Source organism: Tursiops truncatus, chromosome 18 (assembly GCF_011762595.2).
Source record: "Tursiops truncatus isolate mTurTru1 chromosome 18, mTurTru1.mat.Y, whole genome shotgun sequence".
NCBI lineage: Eukaryota > Metazoa > Chordata > Mammalia > Artiodactyla > Delphinidae > Tursiops > Tursiops truncatus.
The window spans coordinates 9,019,829-9,037,335 of NC_047051.1; the positions used below are offsets into that span (position 1 = coordinate 9,019,829).

The window sequence follows — 17,507 nt, forward strand, 5'->3', positions numbered from 1 at the left end:
CTACAGTAGTAATAATAGAAAATTGTGACACTTTGATCCTTACCTTTCCACTGTCAGTTTGTTATTGTCATCAGAAAACCCTTTTTATATACCCAGCTTCATGTTTAGGTCAGTGCTTGTTAGAGAGATGATCAATGAATATTGTCTTTCCATCTCCAGGTAGATTCAGTACAGCAGTTGTTCTCTCTTAGTCGAACCAGAAAGGGTTCGTTCATGGAGGACATATTTTATGCAGTACTACTAACAAAGTAACTGTACCTTTTTTTAAAGTAACCATTTTTGAAGGATGTACTTGTGATAGTATTTTTCTTGAAAAGCTACTCAGTAATCTGCATATCCTATTTCTTCCCTTTTAAGAAATGCTTGTTTATCGTTTTACTTATGAGGGAAACATCTTTTTCTTTTTGATTGATTAACATGCTTCCTTTGTAGAATTAGCTTTAATAATTTTAACCTTTTCCAAATTTTTCAAAAACTATCATCATAAAAATTTGACTCAAAGTGATATTGAACTTATTTTTACCCAGGTATAAAGGGGTGTGCAGTAAAAAACCGAAAGCAAGAGATGGGGATAGATTGATAAATGGTAGGGGAGAACAAGTAGTTATAATGACAAGGTAGGAAGCTTGACGAGTTAACTTCTGTGGGTCTTTTTAAAACTTCTAAGCTTCTGCAATCTATTGTCTTCTCACTTGGTGATTTTATTTTGGAATTTCAAGTTTCCTAAACCATGTTCTTGCTATATAATTACTATATATAGTGCTATTCCAGCAAACCTGATCAGTTCAGCTCTCAGTCATCGCAACCTGTTTGTTTTAATGACAGCATAAATTTTAGTTTACTCCATTTTCAGGTCTGTTTTTTTTTAACCTACAGTAAGGTGTTTTTCTTTCTCTACTTTAAGATCATAGTAAATGATTTACCGTTTTCCTTTAAAGGGCAGTAAGATATTTGGTGTTTTCATGATGATGCACATTTAAAAAATTCCAGCCAAGTAGAATTTTTTTAAACTGGTTCTTTACAATTTATCATGATAGATACACATGAGTGCTGAATTATCTTTAGGAATTTAGTGGATATTTTCATAATCTAAACAAAACTTTGTCTTTCTTTTTTTAAAGGATATATTTATGTTTATAACAAGGCAGTTGAAGGGGCTAGAGGATACAAAGAGCCCACAATTCAATAGGTATTTTTATTTACTTGAGGTAAGCAATATATTCTATCTTGAGATGACATTTTAAACTGGGTTTTGTGCTTGTATATTTTTACTAATTAAAATTTTACCCTTTTCCTTTTTTATGTCTTATTTTTAGAACATTGCTTGGGTCAAGTCATATAACATATGCTTTGAGTTGGAAGACAGCAATGAAATTTTTACCCAATTATACAGAACATTATTTTCAGTTATAAAGTAAGTTTACTTTACAAAGAATATAATCTTTTTTTAAATGTAAAGAATTTTTAACTTACAGGTGAATCTGCATAAACTGTTAACTATGATGAATATTGGAAGGCTAAGAGTTATAACTTAACTCATTAACATAATTTTTATAGATGTTTGGACAGTGAATACAGCTTAATTCTGTACTGTAGAGAATAATATAAGAGTGGCATAAGGTAATCTATAGCCAATATAAAATTTATTTTGGCTTATGTTATTTTCTTTTATTTAAATCACATATTACTGACTCCTTAATTCATGTGAATAGTTGAGTTCTTTGTGTATTCCTTAAATTTATCTACTAGAATTAACTTCCGCAAAGTAGTTTGATTTTCTGAATTTAAGGCAAAACTAAAGTTGCATTTGATTTAATTACTTTTGATTGTGAGACTGGTAAAAATTAGGAAAAAGTAATCCTGGAAATGTAATTTAAAAAATATTTTGGATGCTATTGTAAGATTTGGAAGAGAGGGAAGCTTTAAATGAATATGTAGAATTTGATTTAATTAATACCTGAGTATCAGTTGAAAATAAAGTGTAATGTTCTATGTTATGATTAAATCTTATAAATTTCAGATATACTTTAAATGAAATATCAATTTTGAATTTCAGCAATGGCCACAATCAGAAAGTTCATATGCATATGGTGGATCTCATGAGTTCTATTATTTGTGAAGGTGATACAGTATCTCAGGAGCTTTTGGATACAGTTTTGGTAAATCTGGTACCTGCCCATAAGGTAAGTAGCAATATATATTGAAATGTATCGAAAGCTTGTTAATATTAGGGTCCAGAATTTGCTTACGTTTAAAATGCAATTTATCCTGCTTTATAGTTTTGGAGACTTTTATTTTATTTTATCATTACTATTTTTTTTTCCGGTACGCGGGCCTCTCACTGTTGTGGCCTCTCCCGTTGCGGAGCACAGGCTCCGGATGTGCAAGCTCAGCGGCCATGGCTCACGGGCCCAGCCGCTCCGCAGCACGTGGGATCCTCCCGGACCAGGGCACGAACCCGTGTCCCCTGCATCGGCAGGTGGACTCTCAACCACTGCGCCACCAGGGAAGCCCTGGAGACTTTTATTGATTAATATTAATGTACATCACTTGTGTTTAATAAAACATGATACACTTATTAGTCACTAATTAAATGAAGAAATAACAGAGTTAGTACATGTGATAAAGTATCTGTAATAACTCAGTTTTGTATAGGATTATGTTTCAAGGAACACAAATAAGGCCTTAGGTAAAAGACAGTGATGGTGTAGATGGCGGGGAGGGGTGAAATTAAAAGGGAAGTCTTGGGCTTCCCTGGTGGCGCAGTGGTTGAGAGTCCGCCTGCCGATGCAGGGGACACGGGTTCGTGCCCTGGTCCGGGAAGATCCCACATGCCGTGGAGCGGCTGGGCCCGTGAGCCATGGCCGCTGAGCCTGCACGTCCGGAGCCTGTGCTTCTCAACGGGAGAGGCCACAACAGTGAGAGGCCTGCATACTGCAAAAAAAACACACAAAGAAAGGGGAAGTCTTTACTAACTTGGAGAAAAGGATATGTTGATGACACAAGTATTTCTTGCCTGGGTGATATTAATCAAGTTGTGTGGGTGTTGTGTGTGTTTTTGTATGTTTCGTTCTTTGAAAATGACTAACACTCTAGTAAGCAGTTGGAAATATGGTTCTGTGATTCACCAGTATAAAGGTCTCTGCAAAATTAAGACCTTTCTGGAAAGATATAACTTAAATTTATAGCTACACAGCATGCACAAATATAATGCTTCATTAAAAATGACCTCATAATCCAAAATTTCCAAACTTTTAAGAAGTCCATCAATACTGAAAATCAGACACTAAGTAAAAATTCAGATAATATATTTATTAGATAAAAACATTAAATACCTATAAAAGGATTAAAGATAACAGTTTTATGTTTTAATCTCTAGAAGCATAAGAGTTAAAAAGTATGATAGCTAGACATCTGAAAGGAGAAGAAGCTATGGTTAGGAAAAGTAGAAATGAAAAATGTTCATAGACATCAAAATATTTTTTGGATTATAAAAGATATTTAGAGAACTAGGAGGTAGAGCTGAGGAAATTGTACAGATACAGTGAGGTAAAGTTAAGGAAAACATAAACGATAGGATGAAAAGGTCCAGTATATTTAAAAGTGATGCAGAACACTGAGTAAGAATGGAGAAGAGATGATATTCAAGTAGATATTTGCTTAAAATTTTCTAGAACTGACGAAAAGCGTAAATTTATGAGTTAGGTAACAAAAGTGTCATGAACAGAATAAATAAAAATAAATCCCAGTGTAGGCATATCTTGGAGAATTTGTAGAATGACAAAATAGAAATAATCTATAAAGCATCCAGAGGGAAAAGACATAGCCCTTAACAAGGAATAAACATTAAACTGATTGCTGACTTCTCAGTAGCAAGGATAGATGCCAGAACATAATGGACCTATATTTCCAAAGTACTGAGATAAAATAACTGTATATGCTGGCACACAGTTGCTATCCAATTTGAGTGAAATTAAGACATTAAATATACAACTTGTCAATAGATCCTTCCTGAAAGAACTACTATTTGAGTACTTCAGAATAATGGCAATTGAACTTGAAAGAAGTGAAATGTAAGAAGTATTGGTGAACAATGAAATGCTCTAAATAAGAACTGATGTATAAAACAAAAACAGTAGCAATAATAATTATAATGATTAATTAAAGGGATTTTAACAAAATGGTCCTAAACCACTGGATAAAAATAACGTGTAAGATTGAGTGGCCTAATACAGTCAAAGAGTGATATGATCTTGCTGATGATTAGGAGTACAGAGCTATTGATTTACTTTGGACTTTATTATTTTTTTAAAATTAATTTATTTTTGGCTGTGTTGGGTCTTCATTGCTGTGTGCGGCCTTTCTCTAGTTGCGGTGAGCGGGGGCTACTCTTCATTGCAGCGCGTGGGCTTCTCACTGTGGTGGCTTCTCGTTGCGGAGCATGGGCTCTAGGTGCACGGTCTTCAGTAGTTGTGGCTCACGGGCTCTAGAGCGCAGGCACAGTAGTTGTGGCGCATGGGCTTATTTGCTCCGCGGCATGTGGGATCTTCCTGGACCAGGGCTCGAACCCATGTCCCCTGCATTGGCAGGCGGATTCTTAACCACTGTGCCACCAGGCAAGTCCCTGACAGGTGGGTTCTTAACCACTATGCCACCAGGGAAGCCCTACTTTGAACTTTAAATGAAGTATTCATGTTAAAATTTTAAGGATTACAATGCAAGGAAGAATTACAATAAATGTAAATGGCCCAAATTTACTACTTCAGGTTGTCAGATTAGATTAAAAATAATTCAACTGGTCATTGTTAATAAGAGATAACAAAAATACTGTCACAAAAAGGTTGTCACTAAAAGGATGGAGAAAAGATTTGCCGTGCCAGGCACATAATAACTGAAGGAAAACTGAAATAACTTGTATTGATTTTAGATGTTATAGTCTTTACCCGGTAAAGAAGGGAGTTATACAATGATAAGTTTTAGTTCTCAGGAAGATGCCTAAACTTGTATTCACATAGGCTCAAAATATGTAAAGCATACATTGGAAGAATTATAAGGAGAAACAAACTCACAATTTGGTGGGCCATTTTAATACATTTCCAGTTGATTATAAGTCAAATAGACCAACAGTTCTTGAGGATTTTAAAACAAAAAACTAACAAGCCTCTAGCATTCATAATTAATCTGTCAAAAGAGTAAATCATGATGGCAGTTATAAGAAATTTAGAAATAATTATTAAAATGATACATATTAAAACCTGTGGGATTCAACTTAAATGTTGTTTTAATCTAACTTTAGTTTTTTTTTTTTTTTTGCGGTACGCGGGCCTCTCACTGTTGTGGCCTCTCCTGTTGCGGAGCACAGGCTCCGGATGCACAGGCTCAGCAGCCATGGCTCACGGGCCCAGCCGCTCCGCGGCATGTGGGATCTTCCCGGACCGGGGCACAAACCCGCGTCCCCCGCATCGGCAGGCGGACTCTCAACCACTGCGCCACCAGGGAAGCCCTAATCTAACTTTATAGTTAAAGTGTCCAGTTCAAGAAATTATAAAAGTATCGTTAGAATATACAGTCCGTACAAGAAAGTAAACCATGAAGAACAGAAATGAATGAAATAGAAAACACAGTGACATTTCAGAAAAACCTAAAGTTGGTAATTCAAAAAGTATATTAAATAGGCATACCCTTGGCAGTTTGAATCAGAAAAAGGGAGATGGTATTAATATACAATTTTAGAATGAAATGAGGAACAGCAGGCATTAAAAAGATCAAAAAACAATTCCATGAACAGTATTTTATGCTAACATATTTGGAGTTGGACAAAACAAATTTCTAGAAAATAAAACTTGCCAATTTTTCTCAAGAGAGAAAATCTTGAATAACCTTTAACCAATAAAAGAAATTTAATTGGTTTTAAAAACTATATCCATAAAACAAACAAAAATATTTCCTCCTAAACAACGATGACAGTAATAATAGCAACAGCAGCAGAACTCAAACCAAGTATGAAGGAATTTAAACACATCACCAGGAGATTTCTTTTAATCATTTAAGTGCCGTATAATCATGATATTCAGCAAACTTTTTCAGATTATAGAAGAGGAAGGCATGCTCCACAGTTCACATTATGAGCAGAATATAGTCTTCATAGGGAAAACTAGAGAAAACCAAGTTCAAGAAAGGAGGATAATAGGCTAATTTAATTTATAATACATTCATGTAAATCCAATATAAAATAATAGTGGACACTATCCAGAATGATATAAAGTAATATTGGTAATGAGCAAATTGGCTAAATTTTAGGAATTCAAAGATGGATTAACATTAAAAATTATTTGTGGAAATTAACAGAACAAAGAGAAAAAATAGTCAATAGATGTATAAGAAAACCATTTGATAAAATTCAGTATAACTTATGATAAAAAATATTATTAGCATATTTGAAATAGAAAGGAACTTCCTTAAATTGATAAGGTTATGTATGATAACTGCACTTAATGGTGAAATGCTGAAGGATTTTCTTTGAAGTTAGGAACATTGTCAAGATGTCACTTCTACTCAGGAAAAAGTCAAGTATGCTATTTCGAATCGGCATTAAACTAGAAGCCTTAAGTTAGTGGAGTAAAACAAGAGAAAAGGTAAAAGGATTAGAAAGAAGAGACAAAACTGAAATTATTTGCAGATGTTATGACTGCCTGTGCAGAAAACACAAAACAATGTACAGATTAGTTTCTAGAACAAATAAGAAAATTCTGCAAAGTTGCTAGATATAAGATCAATATATAAAAATCTGTCAGTATAATTTCAAAAAATTTTTATTTGTATCTTTAACAAAGACTTGAGCTACTTCGAAATTTATTAACAATGTGCATGACCTTAATGTTCAGAGTTATTACAGTTGTTGTTGAATTGTAAGAGACGACTTAAATATGTTGCATGATTTGTTATAATTGTTTATGTGATGGGAAGCTCAGTATCACAATAATTTCATTCCTCTGCATACTAATAGATAACCTAATCAAAATAGAAATTGTGAATGTGTAGTGCGTGTGTATATGTGCATGTGTGTGTAGTTTGACAAATTGGTTTTTGAAGAATAAGAAAGTGGGGACTTATCTTACCTGGTGTTAAGACATTATTTCCATATGTCTCTTTGACTGTAATCAGGCAGTAATAGACAAAGGGACATATGGAAGTAATGGAAAATTTACAAATGGTACATGGTTGTATAGAAACTTGAGAGTGTGAGTATTACAGGGAAGTCATTGGAGGGAATCATGGACTTGAATATCCATATGGAAAATAATATAAGATTCTTATTTCACACCATGCATAAAAATAAATTACGGGCAGAATAAAGATCTAAATCTGAAAAGCAAATCTTTGAAATTTTATTTGAAAATATAAAACAACAAATTAACCTCAATATAGAAAAGAATTTAAAAAATATAGAGAGTGCACAAGCCAAATACGAAAAGATTAATATATTTGGTTATATTAAAATGAAAACTTCTGTATGTCCTAAGATACCATAAGCATTGTAAAAACATAGGTATAGGCTCTAAGATATGTTGTGCATGTAATTGGCAAATGTTTAGTGTATAGAGAAACTCTACAAATAAGAACAAGACAAAACAGCTCATTTGAAAAATGGCAAAGGTAGTATTTATAGAAAATTATTTCTTATATGCACAAGGAGGCATGTATCAATACAAGACAGCTTAATGTCTATGAATAGGAGAATGAGTAAATAAGCTGTAGCATATTATATATGAAAATACTAAACAGCAGTTAGATATTAATGAAATGATACAATACAAAGTGTCAATGCGGATAAATCTAAAAATACGCTGAATGTGAGTTTCAGGATATATACAATTTTCCTGCTGTCTGTAATATGTTTGAACTGGAGTAGTGATTCCATTTCAGATCTTTGGTCATGATTCTTTCCATCATCAAAATCTCTTAGAAACATATATTCTTAAGGTATTGTTTCTTGTACTTTTTTTCTTTTCATACTTGACTATGTTTCTTTGGGGTTTTTTTTGGCAGTGCTGCATGGCTTGTGGTTTCTTAGTTCCTTGACCAGGGCTCAAACCCGGGGCCCCGGCAGTGAGAACGCTGAGTCCTAATCACTGGATGGCCAGGGGATTCCCTTGTTATGTTTCTTATATCCTTGGGCTTCCCTATGCTCTGAGATGTGCTTCGGGAAAATCTGCTTTCCCATAGCTGCCCCAAACTCTTTTGTCTTCAGCCACCTGAGGATTCCCCATTTCTGCCCGCACTAGGACCCAGTTCATTCTCTTATGATGTTTTGGTTCTTTTGGTCTTGGAGTGAAATAGCCTGTATTTGTACTCAGCTGAACTGATTTGACTTTACAACTAGCTTTACAGTGACTCAGTATCTCCTTTTCTAATAAACATTTATTGACCTTTTCTATGTGGTTTACCTTATGCTGTGAATAAGATATGAAGAGAATATAATTATCCTTGCTTGGAAGGGATCTTAAGATCTACTAGATCAGTTAGTCTTAGGAGAAAAGTGACTTTGCCATCGCCCTTTTATTCAAATTGAATCTTAAACAGTTTTCTCATTCATTGATTTAACAGTAGCTTTTTGAATACAGGTAATATTTCCTTTTTCATATTTAGTGGTGTATAATATAGATACTGTTTTTTTTCCTTCAGAATTTAAACAAGCAAGCATATGATTTGGCAAAGGCTTTACTGAAGAGGACAGCTCAAGCTATTGAACCATATATTACCAATGTAAGTTTTACTTGTCCAATTGGTTGTCAGAAAGATTAGCCAAAATTTTAAACACTGCTAGAAGCAGAATTTCGGCAAGTGATACATACTTTAACATTTCGTATTGTTTTAATAATTAAGTGTATTTTCTTTCTCCTTATTTAAAATTATTATTGGTTAATACTTTCTAGAAAATTAGCTCTCATATTTGTTCATTCATTTCTCTCTTTCAAATTGCCTAGGAACTAAAACAGTTTTTAGTTTGGTTAGCAAGATATACTGTTTCTGTTCTTGGAAATGGAGTTAAATGTAATTAGATAAATCTTATGGAACTTATCATTATTCAGAGAAGTTGCTTACAGCTTTTTGGAAATTAAATTGATTTGTATAAGAAGAAGATATGAACTAGTATCAAGACATAAAAATTGAAGGCAAGTATGAATAACAGCGGTGTGGTGAAAGTTGCCTATCTTGCTCTCCCTGGGGTAGATTCCATATAAATCTACCTTTTCTGAGAAGGGGGAAGAATTGCAATGAAATGAGCCCTTTCATTATCATCTCAAATCTACTTATTTATGGTTAACGATCTTCTATTTATTTTCAGGAGAAATGTATTTTATCTGATAGATTCACTGATAGAAACTTATTATAAGTTTTAATCTTTCCCCCATAGTTCTGTTGAGTTGCACAACTCTAGGTGGCACCATTCACATTGTTTTCCATGTGAATGGTACCTACTGGAACAAATCTAGAATGCAGTCTTGATGTTGGCCTCTGGAATTGTGTAGCTGGTCTGTCTCTCCACCTGCTTTCCAGTTTTACCCACATCTAAACATGTAAATCTGTCTTCTTGAAAAAAGTGAGAAAGAAAGCCTTTTATAATTACTTATGTACTTAATTTTCCTGAAGTTTATTGGAGAATTTTTCTTGAAGAAATACAAAATTTAGTATATAAAAATACATCATGAAACGATGTACTTTGAAAATTAACATACTTTATGGAACAATACTATGGTAAATTCCAGTTTTTGTTACTGGCTTATGACCTTAAATAGTTGTGAGCACATGATGATTTGGAAAAATGTATTTAATTTGTAAAGAAATTGTTTTGGAGGGTGGACTTTCAGAATCTGCAGAATTAAATTGTGTAACCTGTCTTAATAGCTCCAGTCAGATTGCCAGGGAATTCTAAATATTGATTTCTGCAAGTTTTGTGAGTCTTCGGTATTGGCTGCAGTAAATTGGTTAGATTGAGTGGATTGAGTTCTTTCTGTTATGACATAATGGCACTTGAAATCTGTAGAACCAGATTTAAGCATTCTGTTATTAAGTGCCCCTTCCCTTTTCCTTTGCTTCAAGTGCCTGTGAATGACTGTTTCTGCGGCCATTAGATACACTTAGGTGAGCTCCTCCTGGTGGTCATTTATTTAAGTTGATATTGCTGAGCCAGATGTTTTTTAGGGGAACACTTACCTTTTTCTGATGCCTTTTTCTGGCATAAAAATAAGAAATTAACACTATACTACGTTGATATATTTTCTAGGATTGGGAAAATAAATATTTGATTGGGTAATAAAAGAAAAAAAATCAAGATAGAATGAGGTGATTAGGTTCATTATACTATTCTCTCAACATCGGTGTATGTCTGAAAGTATTTATAATAAAAATTAAAAGAAAGATAGAAGGATGAAGGGAATACTTTTAGCATTCCCAGGTAAATCAAGGTAAAAACATTTCACTGTCACTTAAACCTCATGTTAATTTCCTGCCTTACCTACAGAAATAGACAGCCCCATCCATACTTGGTTATGTCTTTATCAGAAGCTGGGGCTGGGGGCAAGAGGCAAAGGATTAGTAGAATAGTCTGAGCACACTTTCAGTTATATATTTATTTATTCCCATTACTTTGTCATTATTTTCTTATCTCTCTCTGTTTTCCCTATTTTCTTGTCCCTTGACTTATTTGAGAGTTAGCTAAGAAGTCATTAAGAATTGCTTTTTTTTCCTCCTCTTCTCCCTTATAAATCTACAGTTACATGTAAAATACTTTATGGTGAGCTTAATTCCTTGTGGGATTTTAGTACAGTGTAAAACTCATTCTCAGCCTTTTTGCATTTGTACATGTAATAGCCATTATTCATATATCTTCCTAGTAGAGAATTAGCAAGCAGAAATAGAGGTAGGATGTCAAGGTAATAATAACCCCACTTCTATCTCTTTTTTACTTGTGTCTTTTTTCAGTCTCATGCATATAGACACATTCAAGTTTCCTCTTTATATACAATGTTGTTTACATATATAGAACTTAAGAAGTCACTGTGGCGTTATAGATTACTTTTTTTTTTTTTTGCGGTGTTGGGGCCTCTCACTGTTGTGGCCTCTCCCGTTGCGGAGCACAGGCTCTGGACGCGCAGGCTCAGCGGCCATGGCTCACGGGCCCAGCCGCTCCGCGGCATGTGGGATCTTCCCGGACCGGGGCACAAACCCGTGTCCCCTGCATCGGCAGGCGGACTTTCAACCACTGCGCCACCAGGGAAGCCCTAGATTACTTTTTAAAATAAATTTTTTTGTAACTTGACAACTCATGAAACTAAAGTGTGTGTGTGTGTGTGTGTGTGTGTCTATATATATATATATACATATATAGACACACATATATATATATATATATAAAAGGTACAACAGTATCAAAATGAAAAGTATATAGTGACAATTCAAAAAATATCCTACATGGATCACTTCTTGGTAATGTTGTTATTTTTTACCAGATCTTTTTAATCACAAGTTTTAGGGGATAGCACAAAAGTATTTTGTTGGATTGAAAAAATGTATCAAGCTTGTCTTGATGTAGGTAAAATTTGGTTAATTTGCTTAATCTCACTTAGCCTTAGTTATTGGAGTTAATAATGCTTGGGTTGATGGTAGAGAATGTGTTAACTGATGTGAAAGCACTTTTGTAATTAAAATTGATCATTTAAATCTAAGGTAGAATTTCTTATCGACCTTTAACTTACTCCTCTTACTCTTTTCATTAGGAGGCAGTTGTTATAATTTAATTTGTTATGTGAAAATTAGTTACCATTTGTAAGTAAAAGACTAATGTTTTTTGGTAGGAAATACTTTATTCAAATCTATATCTGCTTCTTCACTGAATTGCATACCCTCAGGAAGGTTGTTTCACCTATAGTTGTATTATAGTACCTGTTACATATCATTCATTCATTTATTGAATCTATTTTGGATACCTCTGTCAGGCAGTGTATCAGTTTCTTGTTATACAGTGAAGACTGATTTGGAGATAGATGGAGATTATAAGTGTCAAATAAATGTTTTTGATGGAATTTGTAGGACATTACACTGGGTTTTTGTTGTTGTTGTTGTTTTGTTTTTTCCCATTTTCAAATGAGTTTTCCCCAGACTGATAGAAGAAGAGGATGGTTTGATCACCAAGATGGCCAGATTGGAAAGGATTATTTTCTGTTAAGAAAGGTAGATTTATCATTTTTAAACAGGAGAAATTTTTCAAATGGAAACAACGAAGCCACTTTATCTTCAACTTGAATGAGAATTTAACCTTTGGTGTCATGAAATTCTTTTCCCACAAAATTGATGAACATGGAAGACAGACAAGTTATTTTTAAAACCAATAAAGAAAGAATAGTAGAATAGAATTTTTTTCTTTTTATCCCTTCATGGCTAGGTGGTTGGTACAGGTTCATAGATCTAAAAAACTTAAGAACAACACAGGAACTAAAAGTAATCAGAGGAGACATTGAAATGTATAGTCCTGACTGTACTTTCCAGATAGAAAACCTGATTAAGCCAAGTTGTTTATTAACTGTCACAGAAAGAAGAGATCAGGGCAGCTTGTGTGGTGTAAAGAATCCTTAATTCCTTCTTCAAGGAGATAAAAGATACTGTGGAGAATATGTGGGATATGCTCTGGGTTAATTTTTTACATATTTGGAAGACTTTAAATAGAAAGGAACTTGATCATTATGCCATGTATTTTTACCATTTTCAGTAGTAATATGATGAATGAATGTGCAAACTAGTTAGTGCTGGCTGCTTATAGAAAAAAATTGTTCACATTTGGATTTTCCTTGTGTTTGTATGTGCTTTTAATTGGACTTTAATTAGTGCTATAAACTTTGTATGTATATATACATTATCAGAATATAAAAGAAGACAAAGTATTAGAAAGATATTGTTTTGCCTTGTAAATATAAAATTGCGTATTTTAAAAATGGAATTGGTTTCTACTATGAAGGTGTAAGGCTTTGTCTTCCATACTGTTGTCTCCCATACTGCTGTGGTGAACAAAATGTGATCCCTTGCCCTTAAGAAATTTATCTAGTAGAGAAACTAAGACATGTGTACAAATAACTGTAATATAGGATAAAATATGGTAAGTACCATAATGTGGAATAAAGTGTATTTGGTAGGTAGGGTATTTATTGATATGCTAATTGATGAGTCAGTACAAATTGCTTGTCTTTTAATATGTATGAGGTGAATTCCATGTTTTATGTAGCCAGTAGTGATTTCCCACCTTCTTAGAAAATGTTTTAGTATGCCTGTTTTGACTCTGTATAGAACGATAATGAACTTAATTGAATAATAAAATTTCAGAAAATTCACTTTATCTATGTTGTTTCTATTAATGATAAATTTTCTTTCTCAAAAGTTTTTTAATCAGGTTCTGATGCTTGGGAAAACATCTATCAGCGATTTGTCAGAGCATGTCTTTGACTTAATTTTGGAGCTCTATAATATTGACAGTCATTTGCTGCTCTCAGTTTTACCCCAGCTTGAATTTAAATTGAAGGTAACTATTCTAAAAATAATATGGTTTTATCAACCAGATTAGCAAAGCACATTATTTGTGGATTTTTAATCCTTATAGTGGTTTTAACTGAATGTTACCCATGTGGTGGTATTACTGTTATTTATTTACATGTTTGTGCCTTGCATATTTGTGTATCTCCAGTGCCTGGCATGGTGCCTAGCAGATAAAATCTGATGAATTAATGGTTAGCAGAATGATATTTTCCTTCAGATGTTTTCCAGATAAATTCTGGGTTGTGACTAACTTTTGAGGTCATGGGTATACATCAAACTTTTACATTTTTAAGGCATAGTTTATAGTGGTTCCCAAGACCCCTTGATGTGCCATAAAAATAGTTTAGGATCTGTTATCCACATAGGGTGAAATATTTTCCCTTTATGAATATTATCTTGTACTTGCCTAGCCTATCTTGAAAGCTCCTTTGCTTTTCACATGGCTTTCTGGAATCTTTCGGTAACGTCCTTATTGCCTTGCCATTAAATTATGCCATAAAATTGAGTTTCATTTGCAGATTTGGGGCATGTTTTCTCTTTCAAATTATTACATAAAGATTAAATAAATCTGGTTATAATTAATACTGTTTGATGAACCCCACTGTACCACCCAGAAAAGTTTTTAAATGATTTCTGTGTTGTATTTCTTGTTTCTAAAAATTTGAATTTGTCTCTTTGAAAACTACAAAATAAACAGTTTATGTTGGTAGTGTAAATACCCCCAAAATGCAGCAAATAATTATTCTCATTTTATGCTGGGGCATATTTCTGGTGTATTTCTCAAGTGAAACATTTGATTCACTGGCCTTCCTCTACCCCCTTTTTTCATGTAGTTAGCAATTTTGATGGGCAAAAGGCAGTCATACCTTTAATTATTTGTTGCTTTGATTTTCTCTAATAAAAATATTGAATACTGTAAGAAATACAAAAATAAGAATTATCATCCCTGCTTTCAGCAAATTTAACATCTATTATGGGAGGAAGAGGAAAAAATCCATATCTAATAAGAGGCCAAATATTATAAGTATCATAAAAGATACAGACAGCATACAATTGAAGCAAAGGAAACAGCATGCAGAATCATATAGAGGTAGGAAGGTGCTGGGTGAATTTGCAGAACACAAAGAATTACAGTTGCATGGTAGCATAAAGTAAGTTTAAATCATTCCTGGCTGCCCATTAGAATCTTCATCTGTGGAGCCTTAATAAACAAACAGATGTCCAGGCATTAACCCAGATCAGAATTTCTGGCAATGGAGTCCAGACATGAGTTTTTGTTTGTTTGTTTGTTGTTTCTTAAAAGCCTTATAGGTCATTCTAACGTGCAGCCAGGGTTAAAACGTACTTTTTTAGAGGAATAATCAAATAATAGAGATGAGTCGGGTCATATCATGGGGGCTTTAAATGCTGGGCTTTGGCATTGGTTTAAAATTTAAAAGATCTGTACAGTGCCATCCAAGTACCTTGAATATTAGTGCTTTTAACAATCTCTGTCACATTTTGTGTTCAAGTCTAGTATTGTAGCTGGCTCATTCATTTAAATGTTGTCATTTGTTGGAGGTACCAAAAGCAGTAATAAAATTTGAGTTCTCATCCCCAGAGTACCCATTTTCTATATAAAGTGGAAACTTTAGTTTTTGCATGTGTAAGGCTTCCTCATGTCCTTGAACTGCATTATGAATCTGGTGTATGTAGATGAACGGACTCTCCTGTTGGGAGATTTAGTGCATATTTATTTCTACAAAGGGCTTAACAAGTACCTTCATACATAAGTCTCTGTTTACTGTAGGACTGGCCTCTATCAGTGTCTATTCTTAAAGACCACAAATAGTTTTTCAAGGGTCCCAAGTAGGTTTGATGCAAGTTAGTTTTTGATTTTGATTTTGAATGGAAACAAGCCTCAGTTGTAGGAGAGGCCACTAAATTTTAATCAGACTTTGGGATGAATTTTCATGTAGGAGAGTACTCCTTTAATGTAATTTGAAATGATTAGAATATTTAAGGTAACATTTAATTTTATGAAAAATATATTAAACATTTTTATGTATAATTTTTCAGCTGAAGTTAATAAAAAGTTTTCTGTGGAATTGGAGATTAAGGGAAATCGGGAAAAAGTATTCTCAGTATATCTACCTCATGGTTTTAAAGCTGTGGTTGTGTTTTGTTTTAGAGCAATGATAATGAGGAACGCCTTCAAGTTGTTAAACTACTGGCAAAAATGTTTGGGGCAAAGGATTCAGAATTGGCTTCTCAAAACAAACCACTTTGGCAGTGTTACTTGGGCAGGTATATGATTTTGGTGTCCTGTTTAACAGTAATATGTGTTTATATCTACTTACTATTTTAAAAAACAGCACCCACATTTAAGATTGTTTTCTGAAATCATAAAAATGAGGGGTTTTATATTTTGAAATTCTTGAATGCTAATGGTGATTGGCCATATTTACAGTTTCCCCTTCTTATTTTGTCTTCATTAATTTTTAAAAGATGATACATTTAAAAAACTATCTCACAAAGTATTATAATCATGAAATTGAAGTGTATTGTTACATAGCAGTGATTGATTAATTCCAACCAGAAATACATCATGGTGAGATACAGCCTCTCCACAAAGAAATTATATTTAATTAGATTATTTGGAGACATTGTAAAGATAAAAGGGTATCCATAGAATGAATAAATAAATGATTATGTATATTCCTCCTACTAACCTCCTTTCTACGTTTCTTATGATAATGAGGAAATGATAACCTGGGCTTCTTATATGCTTTTAATGATCCACAAACCTCCTGAAATCGGTTGCAAAATTTTGAATGTGTTTCTATATTTTTTCTGTGAGAGGGGTTTATTTTATTACTTTTCTAAAGATACCCCGACCTTGAATATGTTAAAACCACTTCCAAGTGCCCTGGCTGAAACCTACTTTGACCCTGAGGATAGAGGAGGATTTTTTCTCCCTTTTATAATTATGCTTATAACAAATCATGCAATTAAGTTGTAAATAAACAAGTAAATAGGATTGAGATTCTTACTCTGTTTTCTTTGTATTGAAATATTTGCATTGTCATCACCACTTTTCTTTCCATTTTGTTACCAGAACTATCAATGATTATGATAAAGATAATCTCTTCTGGTCTTGTTTTTCTAATTTGTCAAATCATATAAGCCTTTATATGTTAAGCCCTAAATTCTTACTCTGTTTTCTTATCTCTTATGTAGCTCAATAATAATATTTAACAAGGTGTGTTAAACTAATAAATATTAAACCATTGTCATTCTGAGTGTGATTTCTAGACTTTTTCCCCTTAAATACAATGAGCAAGAGGGCAAAATAGTTTGTTTAATTAAACTGTGCAACTAAAATCAAAATCTGTTTTATTTAATGTGCTAAAACAAATACAGTTTTACATATAGACATTTAATATATCTTTAAATCAGGACTTGGATTAGCCAGACTTTGTAGGATTTTAGGAGGAAAAATTCTAATTTAAACTTTTTACCTTTTGATTACATTGTAATTTTTCCTTCTTTTATTAATGACATAAAACTTGCACATTATTACCAATTTTAGGGAGCTAGAGTATTTTTTTAAAGATGTCTTTTAATGGTTATTTGGTACATGTTTAGTTGAGAAAGGTTAAAGTGTATAGGGATTGAGTACTTGGGTTCAGAACACTCAGGAAACTATATGAGACCAGAGACTAGATTTTTTTTTTTTTTTGCGGTACGCGGGCCTCTCACTGTTGTGGCCTCTCCCGTTGCGGAGCACAGGCTCCGGACGCGCAGGCTCAGCGGCCATGGCTCACGGGCCCAGCCGCTCCGCAGCATGTGGGATCTTCCCGGACCGGGGCACGGGGGCACGAACCCGTGTCCCCTGCATCAGCAGGCAGACTCTCAACCACTGCGCCACCAGGGAAACC

General features: G+C 33.8%; 1 protein-coding gene across 9 annotated transcripts in view; it reads left to right on the forward strand.

Moving 5' to 3' along the window:
- The window catches only part of PDS5B (PDS5 cohesin associated factor B), a 197,207-nt gene that overhangs the window by 80,475 nt on the left and 99,225 nt on the right, over nucleotides 1-17,507 (forward strand). For 8 of the 9 annotated variants that reach the window (XR_012327578.1, XM_033843432.2, XM_073795032.1 and 5 more), the window contains 6 exons: nucleotides 1,122-1,208; nucleotides 1,317-1,414; nucleotides 2,057-2,183; nucleotides 8,686-8,766; nucleotides 13,433-13,573; nucleotides 15,758-15,873. Coding sequence is in view for 8 of the 9 variants with exons in the window: in XM_033843432.2 (XP_033699323.1) it covers nucleotides 1,122-1,208; nucleotides 1,317-1,414; nucleotides 2,057-2,183; nucleotides 8,686-8,766; nucleotides 13,433-13,573; nucleotides 15,758-15,873 (650 nt within the window). In the remaining variant the exon portion in view is untranslated. Of the gene's footprint in view, nucleotides 1-1,121; nucleotides 1,209-1,316; nucleotides 1,415-2,056; nucleotides 2,184-8,685; nucleotides 8,767-13,432; nucleotides 13,574-14,554; nucleotides 14,678-15,757; nucleotides 15,874-17,507 lie in introns of those variants that run through there. The other variant, XM_073795035.1, reaches the window with a different exon arrangement.